Here is a 14,238-nt window from a genome sequence, read left to right on the forward strand (position 1 = left end):
TATATAGTCTGAATATGTTTTAAAGGTCTCCTACAGCCAGAGTAGTACAAAAAGGGGGTACCTAATTTTGTGGGGCGCCCCTGGTGGTAAAAAGTTGAACATGAATGGGTGTTGCCAATGCTAATAAGAAAGACACAGACTAAAAGTTGGTCTTGTCATTGATAATAGTAAAGACACAATCCAAAGGTTGAATATCAACTATGTTCAGCTATTGATCACTAGGTGGTGTGTAGTAGGATGGCGTTGTCATATCTGAATTCTAGTATGTTCAAAAAGTAATCACCAGATGGTGCTCCACAAATTTCCGCACCCCCTTTTTATACAACTAGCCAGAAGGCCTTTTGAAGGACTTCCATATCCAGAAGATCCTTTTATGATAGAGGAAGAAGTCTACCTACAAAAGATAGAGGTTGCTTCGGCAGAGGAAGAAATTTCATTCAGAATCCAAAGGAGAAACGTCTCCTGGACATGCCGTAAGAATGGTCGTTTTTTCTAACAAGCGATCCAAAGGTGTTGACTGAGAACTCAAAACGTGTCCGTATTAAACGTTTTTTTTGTATAAACTCACCACGACTTATGTTTTCGTAATTCTTTTCCGCCATGCCATTTTCAATCTTCCTTTGTGTGTGCGTTTTTTTTTCTTGTTTATTTTGTCACTTGTTACATTGTGAATTACTTGTTTACGCTTAACACGTTTTTATTATTGTCAAATTACATTGCTAAAGAAAATATTGAAAATGTACAAAATAGTATTTTGTCGAAATGTTGGTGCGTGCCGCTGCTACTGCTCTCTATCATCTCTTTAAGCAGCCACCACTCAAAGACGTGCTAAAGTAGTTGTGGTAGCTAAGGAACTTTGGAGTCCTTGCTCCAAGGCATTCAACAAAAGGAAACAAACACTAAATTTGATAAAAAAAGACAACTTGTTAAATAAACAACAAATCGAAATGGGAACCGATGGGAGGGGTTAGAGAGTGGCCAAACCCTATTGAACAACAATATTCTGTGTAATCAGCAACATATTTTTACCAATTCAAAAAAGAAATACAATTTCTTCCAAGAAACTGCCAAAGGACCTCCAAAATATTTCTTTTGTTGAACCTAAATCTGGTGATGGGGCAAAATAAAGTGTACCTCAACTATTCCCAGAATAGAAGCAACACCACCGGGGTGGGGTAGAAGATGTTGTATTTTTGTGTGCTGCTTTTCGGCTAGCTAAACAAGCCTGTTATTGTTGTTAAGCCTGTTTGGATGGCATTGTTGTGTTGAAGCGTAAAATGTAATGTCTTTGGATTTCAGTTTTTGTTTTGTTGAGTGACGACGATACAATGAACTTATGGTGGGAGTTCCATGCCACAATTCTTATTGTTGCTGTTGTTATTGTTTTTTTTGTGTGCTTATTGGGTTTTCAAAACAGCATTTGCTCGTTGCCTTAGTTTTCAGTTGAAATACGTGACAATTTTCTCATTGACAATTTAAGCGGAAATAATACAAAAATCCCAACTATAAACTGCAATTGGATGGAAGACAGACGTAGTAGTTGTTGTTGTTATTTGTGTTTTGTCAAAGTATGGCATTTGCTCCATAGACTTTAATGGCTAGCAAATCGAAAAGACATGAAGAACAAACGGAAATAACAACTGAAAAAAAAATGATGAAAACTATAAGAGGACCATAACTAGAGGTTCAATAATGAGAGGGTGTGGCGAAAGATGGGGGACATTTTTGAGACAGTCTTTTATATTTTCTGTTTTTTATTATACCCTCAGCCTTTAGGCTAAAGAGGGTATATACACTTTGATACGATGAAAATGTGCCTCATCGAAATAATGGTTTTAGACCCCAAGTATGTTTGGACGAAATGTGTTTCATACAATTTGGAGTCGATCTAGGCATGTCCGTCCGTCTGTCTGTCCTGCTGGCTGGAGCGCACGATAACTCTCGAACGGATGAACCGATGGTTCAAATTTTGGCTTTCGTAATATATTGTCCAAACTTAGTTTAAGTTCGAAGATGAGCTACATCGGTCCACTCATTCCGGTACCTCCCCCACAAAAGTTCGGAAATGTTCGGAAAATTTGTGCGCACGATAACTCTTGAAGGAAGTAACCGATTTGGTCCCTACTTTGCACATCCTGAAGTTTCTACTAGACTAAGAAGAGGTTTCAATATGGACTCAATCGGTCCACTCCTTCGGGTACCTCCCACACAAATTTTCGGATAAGTTCAGATTAGGACATGCTTTCGAATCGCTTTGATTTTTGTTGCAGCAACTTGTATTCACTGCCCCCATACGACGGTACAAGTTTCATCAGGGGCAAGTCCATACTTCCTGAGAGAATAACCTGAAAGATGCAAAAAGGCCCTATGACACAGTGTGTAGTGGTTGGATCGCAAGATAACTCTCGAACGGATCTGCCGATTCGGTCCAAAATTTGGTCTTCGTGATATTTTGTCCAAACATAGTTTAAGTTCGAAGATAAGCCATATCGGTCCACTCCTTCAGGTACCTCCCCCACAAAAGTTCAAAAATGTTCAGAAAATTGTGCGGACGATAACTCTTGAAGGGAGTGACTGATGTAATCCATACTTTGCACATCCTAATATATCTACCAGATATAGATCAGGTTCGAATATGGACTATATTTGTAAACTCCTTCGGGTACCTCCCACACAAAATTTCGGTTAAGTTCAATTTTAAGACCTGCTCTCGAATCACTTTGAGTTTTGTTGAAGCGATTTGCATTCGCTAACTCCACTACGATGGTAAAAGTTTTTTCAGGGTCAAGTCCATATTTCTTGGGAAAACAGCCCGAAATGTGAAAAAACCCCTATGTCACCATATGTTGCGGTCGGAGAGCACGATATATCTCGAACTGTTCAACCGATTTGGTCTTGGTCATATTATATCCAAACTTAGTTTCATGGGGCAATACTGGTCCACAACTTCCTGTACTTCTCCCCAATATTTAGAAATGTCACTAAAATGCTAGGACGATATGACTTGAATGGTGCAACCAATTTGGTGCAAACTTTGGATCTCTTAATATTTTCTCAAAATTTAGTTTAACTTCTAAAATGACCCATATCGGTCCTCCCTAATGGTACCTCCCCCACAAAAGTTCAACATTTGTGTTTTAGTGCAGTTAATTCCTAATCCACATTTTTGTCGGCAAGTTCAAATGTCCAAAAAGGGCCACAAAATTCTGAAGAGACCTTAAATACATTCGATCTGTCCGTAGGTGAAAGTTTCACTTCACATTGGCGGAGGGTATATATCTGTCGGCAAAGCCGATTGAAACTTTTTTACTTGTTTTTTTTATATTTCTTGGAGTTTTGGTTTGGTTTTTTTATATTTTACTAGCAAAGTGCCCGCTACTTCTATGCGGAAAGGATATACTTACTTACTTAGCTGGCCCATTACAGAACATTTGTTCTATAGGCCGAACTAAGAAAAGATCTCCGTTTCTCTCTGTCTATTGCTTCTGTTTCTGGAATACCGCGCCTTGTCATCTCATCATCCACTTGTTTGCGCCATCTATTCTTTTGGCCTGCCAATTCTGCGTGCACCGCCAAGCGGCTCATATTTATACGCCTTTTTAGCGGGTTCATCATCCCTCATCCTTATGCTATGGCCTAGCCAACGCAATCTTTGCATCTCAATACGTTTAACTATATTGACGTCGTTGTATAGCAGATACAGCTCATGGTTCATGCGACCTCGATATTCACCGTCAACGCAGATTGGTCCGTAGATCTTTCGAAGAATTTTTCTCTCAAACACACCAAGCACTGCCTTGTCTGCTTGCGCAAGTACCCAGGCTTCGGAACCATACATCAGTACGGGTAGTATCAGTGTTTTGTAAAGCGTTATTTTTGTTTGACGAGATGTGACTATGTTTTCAAACTGATTACTTAGGCCAAAGTAGCATCTGTTGGCCAATACAATTCTTCTTTTTATTTCGCAACTGATGTCGTTAGTTGTGTTTACCGCGGTGTCGAGGTAGACGAAGTCTTTTACTGCCTCAAAATTATAGGAACCAACTTCCACAGTCGGTCCGTGCTCAATGGACGCATTGCGCGTCGACACCATGAACTTGGTCTTCTCACCGTTTACCGCCAGACCCACTTTAGCAGATTCTCCTTCGACCTTTATAAAGGTATCAGTTACTTCTTTTACTGATCGGCCCATGATGTCTATAATATGTGGCTATTGGTGTAGATTGTGCCACTTCTTTTGACGTTTGCCTCGCGTATAACCTCTCCTAGCAGGATGTTGAAAAGATCACACGAAAGGCTGTATCCTTGCCTGAAACCTCTTTTGGTACAAAATTCTTCGGAGAGGTTCTTTCCTCTTTTAACTGAGGATCTCGTGTCAGTTAAAGTCATTTTACAAAGCCGAATGAGCTTTGCGGGGATGCCAAATTTAGACATGGCCTGGAATACCTTTGAACGTAGTGGGCTATCGAAGGCTGCTTTATAATCGACAAAAAGGTGGTAGGTGTCGATCTGCATCTCTTGGGTCTTCTTCAGGATTTGCCGCAGGGTAAATATCTGGTCAATGGTGGACTTGCCAGGTCTAAAGCCACATTGGTATGGTCCAATTATTTCGTTGACCATTGGCTTTAGTCGTTCGCACAATATCCCTGACACGATCTTGTAGGCAATCGGGAGTAGACTTATGCCCCTATAGTTCGAGTATACAGTCTTATCTCCTTTCTTATGGACGGGACACAGGATACTCAGGTTCCAATCGTCGGCTACTCGTTCTTCCTGCCAGATGGTGCTAACTAGCTGATGAATACACCTTATCAGCGTGTTGCCTCCGGTTTTGAACAGCTCGGCTGGTAAGCCATCGGCTCCTGCTGCCTTATTATTCTTCAGCCGATTTATTGCTGTCTTTACCTCATCTTGGCTGGGCGGTATACATTCAATACCATCTTCTGGGATTGGATCTGTGGTATTATCGTGTTCGCTACTATTGGATACCAGCAGACTGGAGAAATGTTCCTTCCATATCCTGAGCACACTATCTGTATCAGTTACCAAATTACCTTGCTGGTCTCTACAGGAGGAGGTGCCTGTACCAAAGCCATCTGTTTGATGTTTCACTCTTTGTTAGAATTTTCGGACTTCATCTCGATTTTTTCACACTCCCGCTTTTCCATCTCTCTCTTTTTCCTGCGGAAAAGACGTTTCTCCTCTCTCCTTTTCTCCCTGTATCACTCTCGTGCGCTACGCGTTGCTACTGATTTTAAAGTAGCCATATATGCCACATTTTTCTCTTCGGTAGCAGCACGACACTCCTGATCATACCATGGATTCCTTGGTGGAGGTCTCTGGTATCCATGTATGGATTCTGCGCCTGTTTGCATGGAGTGGGCAATACTTTGCCATTGCGCTGATATATTATCGGGATGGGGAGTGCTTTGATTAAGCAATTGGGCTAGTTAAGTGGAATATGCTGTGGCTATCTGTTGTGATTTCAGCTTACCTATGTCTAACTTTCGTGTTGTGTCTGTTTGTACTTTGTTTGCTACCTTTAACCGGGTGCGTACCTTTGCTGCAACTAGGTAGTCGTCCGAGTCTATGTTTGCTCCTCGAAACGAACGCACATCTAACACGCTTGATGAATGCCTTCCATCTATCACAACATGATCAATTTGATTTCTTGTTTTCTGATCTGGAGACAGCCAGATCGAGATGCTTAAATCTGATACTGCTAACTACCATGTTTCTTGCAGCTGCAAAGTCTATCAGCTGCATGCCATTGTCAGATGTTTTACTGTGGAGACTGAATTTTCCAACTGTTGGGCCAACGATATTTTCCTTTCCAATTTTGGCATTAAAATCGCCTAGAATAATTTTAATGTCGTGGGCAGGACAACGGTCATATGTTTCTTCTAAGCGCTCATAAAATATATCTTTGGTCTGTTCGTCCTTTTCTTCAGTGGGAGCATGAGCGCAAATAAAGCTGATATTGAAGAATTTTGCTTTTATTCGAATTGTAGCAAGTCTCTCATTCACGGGTGTGAAGCTGGAGACCAGATGTTTTAGTCTCCGACTAACTATGAATCCGCAACCAAACTCATGCTTTACGTCATGGCAGCTATAATACAGTGCGTCACCTTTAGGTGTTGTTGTGACGCCTTTCCCGTTCCATTGTATTTCCTGTATGGCAGTAATATCGGCCTTGTACTTTTCAAGTACAGCTGCCAATGCGTAAACTGCAGCTTCTCTATAAAGTGTGCGAACATTCCAGGTGCAGATTCGCCGATCATGGTCCTTAAAACGTTTGCGGGGGTTGTCAACTTTAAAGGGATTTGTTTTTCTTTTCTTTTGTTTTTTCATAGTAGGCTGCTTTTTCTAGGGGAGGGTTACTAACCCGGCGCCCAAACAAAAGTTTTTAACGTTCTTATGGGTGAACGCGAGGCACATTTTAGCTCACTACCTTTAACGGGTGTTAATGGCAGCTTCCCAGGTGATACCACGGGGAGGTCAGTGTCCACTTGAGATGAGAGAGGGACCAAGATAAATCCTGGACTTTGCCATGTTAAAGCCGGTCAGGACCGTTGCTTGGTATCTTCCATCTCCTACGTACTTTATATAAATAAATATATACAGGTATATTTTGACTCACCCTTTAAATGTTCTATCTTTTTGTCTTTAGAAGCCCAAATGTGACACAACTAAACTCAAAATTTCTAGAATTTACCTCTTTCCGTACTGTCGGAAAATTGGGTTCCGATTCCTTGTTTCTTAAGAGTATGCGGACGGCACTGATTATGCGTGGTATTAAAAATGTCATATTGCATTTCCCCTTTCCCCCTATTTATTTGGAAAACAACTGCAAAAGTATCTTCAAACTTAAAGGGATTTATGGAAAACGTGATTTTTAACAACTTTTTAAGAATCCCAACAAGTTGTTCGACGAAACCTTCAGACCAACAAAGACTCTAGGCCATGTCGCACTAACTATGGCAGTCATTTAATTATGGCAATTTTGCAAATGACATTGAGTATCATCAGCAAGAATCTCTCTCTCACTCCGTTATCCAAACACCTTCACCTATTTTAATTAAGTTTGGTCAGGTGTGGAAAAAAGAAACGAATAGCCAGCAGAAAAACACAAAAAAAAAAAAATCTGACAAAAAAACTAAAGATTTATTGGAAACTTACCATCATGTGACACCATCGACACGTGAGACCGGTGATGCCGTGATATGCCTTAATACGTTTACGGCATTTCGAACAATGGCCATAGCAATTGCCTTCAACCCAATGATGTAGGAGATCACCGCCACCCTTGACCTTTTTCGATTTGACATATGTTGTTATACAAGAGGCTGGAGCACGTTGTACGCAACGCTCGTGGACAGTGTACTTGCATACTGGTCGGTTGGATGGTTGGTTGGTTGGCAAGTTGGTGGTCATCAATTTGGATTGATTGGATATGCAAAGAAAACACAGATAGAAAAAATAAGTGGGGGAGAAAAAACGGAAAAAATCAAAAAATTAAACTCGTATATGTATGTATGTCGGTGTTGTTTCTCTTGGATGTTGTCTTAACAAATATTTATTGGTTGGAAAATCAAATAAGCAAATTGAAAGTAGGATAACATGGAGATGATAAATTAATGATGAAGAATGTTGATGAGGAGTGTTTCAATTTGTCTATAAGGACAGGATCTATAAAGGCACGACCTTCAGCTCACTATAATTCCAATAATACTTACATACACAGCAGAGACCCTTTTTGCCCAAACCCACCAACATATTAAGGCAAAGGTTGCAATAGGCTGGTTTCTTGAAATGTTTTAAGCGCCAAACGTGATTGCCATCCTCCTTTAAGGCGGTGCTATCAACTCCTGAAAAAAATAAAACAAAAAAATAGATTAAAATTAAATTCAAAATAATATTAAATAAAATAAAAAAAGTATTCAATTTGGCCAAAAATGAAGATGCTTACTATCATACTTTCCCTTAGGAAGAGAAGAAGAAAGAAAAATAAGTGTTAACAAAGAAGAGTTTTGGAAAAAAACCCTTGCAACACAATTTCCTGCACTTGAAAAGCATTACCTGCCAAAAATAGCACTTGTCACCAACATATGTTGGTGTTGTCGTTGTGCTGCAAATAACGATTAAGTTGTAGTTGTTGTTCTTCTTCAGCTTGTTAGCAAGAAGTAAGAAGCAATGCAATTTGTTGTTTGCCAAGACTGCAGTGCAGTACAGCTTTAGTTATCACAACTTGCTTTGGGGGGCAAAAATATGAAGTTTTTCATCAGCAACCGAGGTGCGTCTTAGTTTCTTCTAGTGTTGTTTCTGTTTTGTATGTATTTGTCTGGAGCTTATTGGCGGCACTCATCTTGAGTGTGTTTCCTTCTGTTATGTATTTGATGACTAGACATCGGATTTTAGCATGTTTTTTATTTCTTATCCGATTGGACTCAAATTTTGGATCTAGGCGTTTTGAGGGTCAATTTTTCGATATTTGGGGTCATATCAAAAATATGCAAAATATATGCAAAAAATATGCAAAATATATGCAAAAAATATGCAAAATATATGCAAAAAATATGCAAAATATGCAAAAAATATGCTAAATATGCAAGTGTTTTTTTGACAAAAATCGTCAATTAAATTTGGAAAATCATCAAAAAAGCATTCTAAATTAAGTTTTTTGACGTTTAACATAGTTTTTTTGCAGATTATTATGTTATTGAGACTCTCCAGATATTCCGCCACAGCAATAAATCTAGACTAACAAGACTTAAATCAGTTTTCACAAGGTGAGAAAATGTCAAATAACCCAGCATTCCTATTACAACATAATTTGTAATATCCTTTACAAATGTAGACAGATAATGGAAAAATTTCAAAAACTCAATCAGAAATGTCAAAATCAACGTGTCCAAATATGGTGATAGTTTCTAATCGGCCAAAATTGTCCAGCAGAAAAACAAAGGAGCTAGAGTTAGTCATCGCTATTTTTGTTTAGATAAAAGCGCAATTTTTTCTAGTTTTTGGAAAAGGGTTCATTTTTTAGCGCAAAATTGGAAGAAGTACTAAAGTACCATTTACGATTCCAGGTTCTCGAATATAACTATAATTAGAAGTATACGGTTTGAATATCTACATATTAGATTTGAATATATTTTAAAGTGTTTAGTCCTTTATTCAGTATATACAGACATAAATTAGCAATTTTTGTTCTTTGTGGTCAAAAAGCTTCGTTGGAAAAATCCTCTAACTGCCGCTTTAATATTGATGACATGGTTTTAGTTTAATGCACTAAAAATACATAATTTTATAATATCGATATATTCCAATTCTGCATTAAGCGGTTGGATGCGTACAATAAACAACCGCTTAATGCAGAATTGGAAAATGTTCACTCCTCGGCGAAAAGTAATGCATTATTGTTATACCCATCCACGATGAATAATAAGCAAAATGAAGAACGGCCAATGATTAGTGCAAAATGACATCACTTAGAAAAACCACACAATAGAGTGGTAGTGGTAAAATAAGTCAAAAACCTTGGAATTGTCTTTAAAATGGCAAAACCACTCACATATTTCTGCTAGAAAAGTATTTGGAATGCTAAAAAAATATAGTTCATTCATTCCTGCTACAGGAAAACAATTTTGATAACACAGTCGAAAAGTCATAACCCTTTTGTATACACAATTGTTTAATTTATACCTGTCCGTGTACTCGATAATTTGTACTAATTATTACCAATGCTTCGAATTTTGACAGTTGTTTAATGGAGAAGTTGGTAAAAAAATTGTTTCAGCAACATTTAGTAAAAATTATCGAGTACAAGGACAAACCTTTCATGACACATTAGTCTTGTTGTATAGGATATAAATAAATATATTAAGAAAAATATTCGCCGCAATATTGTCATTAAAGTTGCCAAATGCACTATACACCTAAAAGGCAAAGATTTCAAGGAATATTTATTTACAAAACGATGAAATTCCACATCTGTATCTAGGTTTGCTTACATCCTGATGTAAACTTTAAAAACGCCATTTTTCTAGCACTACTTTCACAATCTGATTGGGTTTTTCTGGAACAAATACGGGCAATGCCAATAAAAATGTCCGGATTGTCGAGTAGAAAAATCTCACTATTTTTTACACGTAGATCACTTTCATTTAAGTATATTATATAACTTCCACGAGTGATTTAATCATATAAAATAATTTATTTTCCTTACAATTCGTTAATCCGAACAATTTGATAATTCGGACACCGCCGAAACCTGTGGTGTAGGGATTATCGCGAATGTACTGTATATATGGGAGCAATATCCAAATCTGAATCGATTCTTACCAAAATAAGGATCGCCCTAGAGCCAAAAAAATCCCCAATTTTTATGCGAATTGGTCTATAAATGTGACCTGTGCTTTGTTTTCAAAAAGACATGGCGAGATGGTTAGTGCGAATCTATGCAGATCATCAAAAGGAACTGTGGGTCTATTTCGTTTCATTTTGCATGTTGCAAATTCATTAACTAAGACATAATAACCTTAGGGTAGTAAAATATAGTTATCAGTGCAATCATGAATAAAAATTCCGTGTAGAATTTGTTTCCTTTCCCCAATTTCACAATTTTTTATTTCCGTATTTATCCCCAAAAAGGAATATTTTTGTCGATTCGACTAGAATACGCCATAATGAAGCGAATCTATTAGTTTTCAACTTTTAATAAACATTGATTTTAAAAGAATTTCACTTTTTAAAATTATTTTCCGTGTGGAAAATTCAGAGGGAAATATTCATGATGGCACTGTATATATTTTTTATATGTTTTTAATAAAGTATGAAAGATTTTATGTTATATTCAATATTTTCTTAGTTTTAATTTCTAGCTCATTTGTTATTCTGTCAGACAATTTTGGCCGAGCAGAAACTATCAACATATTTGGATACGTACATTTTGACATTTCTGATTGATTTTTGAACAAATTTGTATTAGAAAGCAACTTATGTTGTAATAAGAAGGCTGTGTTATAGGAAATTTTCTAAGTCTTTTAGTCCAGATTTTTTGCTGTGGCGGAATAATAATTAATAAGATGATAATCTGCTAAGAAATCGACGTTTAACGGCAATAAACTTAATTTAGAACACTTTTTGATGAGTTTCCAAATTTAATTTGATGATTTTTGTCAAAAAAATTACTTGCATATTTTGCATATTTTTTGCATATTTTGCATATTTTTTGCATATTTTGCATATTTTTTGCATATTTTGCATATTTTTTGCATATTTTGCATATTTTTTGCATATTTTGCATATTTTGCATATTTTTTGCATATTTTGTGCATATGCAAAATATGCAAATATGCAAAAAAATAAAAAATATGAGCCTGTCATTGCATTCAGTTTTCTTCAAAACGAATTTTGGTCCAATCAGAATTTTCGTATCTTTATTAATAAAAAATATGCAAATATGCAAAATCCGATGTCTATTGATGACAAACAAGAAGTAGTTTAATTTTCCATGTCCATGAACAGGATTTTTAAAGACTTTTCAGAGGACCCAAAGACCAAAATAAATTGGATTTTTAAAGAGTTTTCAGAGGACTTAAAGGCCGATATCAACGTGGATTTTTTAAAGAATTTTTAGGGGAAGTAAAGGCCGATACAAACGTGGATTTTTTAAAGAATTTTTAGAGGACCTAAAGTCCGATATTAATGTGGATTTTTTTAAGGATTGTTAGAGGACCTAAAGGCCGATATAAACGTGGATTTTTTAAAGAATTTTCAGATGGACTAAAGGCCGCTATAAACGTGGATTTTTTAAAGAATTTTCAGACGGACTAAAGGCCGATATAAACGTGGATTTTTTAAAGAATTTTTAGAGGAATTAAAGCCCGTTATAAACTTGGACTTTTTAATGAATTTTTAGAGGAACTAAAATCCGATATAAACTTGGACTTTTTAAAGAATTTTTAGAGGAACTAAAGGCCAATATAAACGTGGATTTTTTAAAGAATTTTTAGAGGAACTAAAGGCCAATATAAACGTGGATTTTTTAAAGAATTTTTAGAGGAACTAAAGGCCAATATAAACGTGGATTTTTTAAAGAATTTTTAGAGGAACTAAAGGCCAATATAAACGTGGATTTTTTAAAGAATTTTTAAGAGCACCTAAAGGCCAATATAAACTTGGATTTTTTAAAGAATTTTTAAGAGCACCTAAAGGCCAATATAAACGTGGATTTTTTAAAGAATTTTTAGAGGAACTAAAGGCCAATATAAACGTGGATTTTTTAAAGAATTTTTAGAGGAACTAAAGGCCAATATAAACGTGGATTTTTTAAAGAATTTTTAGAGGAACTAAAGGCCAATATAAACGTGGATTTTTTAAAGAATTTTTAAGAGCACCTAAAGGCCAATATAAACGTGGATTTTTTAAAGAATTTTTAGAGGAACTAAAGGCCAATATAGACGTGGATTTTTTAAAGAATTTTTAAGAGCACCTAAAGGCCAATATAAACGTGGATTTTTTAAAGAATTTTTAGAGGAACTAAAGGTCAATATAAACGTGGATTTTTTAAAGAATTTTTAAGAGCACCTAAAGGCCAATATAAACGTGGATTTTTTAAAGAATTTTTAAGAGCACCTAAAGGCCAATATAAACGTGGTTTTTTTAAAGAATTTTTAGAGGAACTAAAGGCCGATATAAACGTGGATTTTTTAAAGAATTTTTAGAGGAACTAAAGGCCAATATAAACGTGGATTTGTTAAAGAATTTTTAGAGGAACTAAAGGCCAATATAAACGTGGATCTTTTAAAGAATTTTTAGAGGAACTAAAGACCATTATAAACGTGGATTTTTTTAAAGAATTTTTAGAGGAACTAAAGGCCAATATAAACGTGGATTTTTTAAAGAATTTTTAGAGCACCTAAAGGCCAATATAAACTTGGATTTTTTAAAGAATTTTTAGAGGAACTAAAGGCCAGTATAAACGTGGATTTTTTAAAGAATTTTTAGAGGAACTATAGGCCAATATAAACGTGGATTTTTTAAAGAATTTTTAGAGGAACTAAAGGCCAATATAAACGTGGATTTTTTAAAGAATTTTTAGACGAACTAAAGGCCAATATAAACGTGGATTTTTTAAGGAATTTTTAGACGAACTAAAGGCCGATATAAAGGTGGATTTTTTAAAGAATTTTTAGACGAACTAAAGGCCGATATAAACGTGGATTTTTTAAAAAATTTTTAGAGAACCTAAAGGCCAATATAAACGTGGATTTTTTAAAGAATTTTTAGAGAACCTAAAGGCCAATATAAACGTGGATTTTTTAAAGAATTTTTAGAGAACCTAAAGGCCAATATAAACGTGGATTTTTTAAAGAATTTTTAGAGAACCTAAAGGCCAATATAAACGTGGATTTTTTAAAGAATTTTTAGAGAACCTAAAGGCCAATATAAACGTGGATTTTTTAAAGAATTTTTAGAGAACCTAAAGGCCAATATAAACGTGGATTTTTTAAAGAATTTTTAGAGAACCTAAAGGCCAATATAAACGTGGATTTTTTAAAGAATTTTTAGAGAACCTAAAGGCCAATATAAACGTGGATTTTTTAAAGAATTTTTAGAGCACCTAAAGGCCAAAATAAACGTGGATTTTTCAAGACTTTTTAGAGCACCTAAAGGCCAAAATAAACGTGGATTTTTTAAAGAATTATTAGAGGAACTAAAGGCTGATATAAACGTGGATTTTTTAATTAATTTTTGAGGACCTAAAGGCCAATATAAACGTGGATTTTTTAAAGAATTTTCAGAGCATCTAAAGGCCAATATAAACGTGGATTTTTTAAAGAATTTTCAGAGCATCTAAAGGCCAATATAAACGTGGATTTTTTAAAGAATTTTTAGAGGAACTAAAGGCCAATATAAACGTGGATTTTTTAAAGAATTTTTAGAGGAACTAAAGGCCAATATAAACGTGGATTTTTTAAAGATTTTTTAGAGGAACTAAAGGCCAATATAAACGTGGATTTTTTAAAGAATTTTTAGAGGAACTAAAGGCCAATATAAACGTGGATTTTTTAAAGAATTTTTAGAGGAACTAAAGGCCAATATAAACGTGTATTTTTTAAAGAATTTTTAGAGGAACTAAAGGCCAATATAAACTTGGATTTTTTTAAAGAATTTTAGAGGTACTAAGCGCCGATATAAACGTGGTTTTTTTAAAGAATTTTTAGAGGAACT

At 35.7% G+C, this 14,238-nt stretch overlaps 1 protein-coding gene across 6 annotated transcripts in view; it reads right to left on the bottom strand.

Moving 5' to 3' along the window:
• Window positions 1-14,238, bottom strand: part of Dgk (diacyl glycerol kinase 1) — a 410,387-nt gene that overhangs the window by 53,014 nt on the left and 343,135 nt on the right. For all 6 annotated transcript variants that reach the window (XM_073990829.1, XM_073990828.1, XM_073990827.1 and 3 more), the window contains 2 exons: window positions 7,737-7,868; window positions 7,180-7,391 (listed from right to left, as the gene is read on the bottom strand). In XM_073990829.1, coding sequence (XP_073846930.1) covers window positions 7,180-7,391; window positions 7,737-7,868 — 344 coding nt within the window. The remainder of the gene's footprint in view (window positions 1-7,179; window positions 7,392-7,736; window positions 7,869-14,238) is intronic.

Source organism: Musca autumnalis, unplaced genomic scaffold (genome assembly GCF_047663935.1).
Source record: "Musca autumnalis isolate F117 unplaced genomic scaffold, ASM4766393v1 scaffold_5, whole genome shotgun sequence".
NCBI lineage: Eukaryota > Metazoa > Arthropoda > Insecta > Diptera > Muscidae > Musca > Musca autumnalis.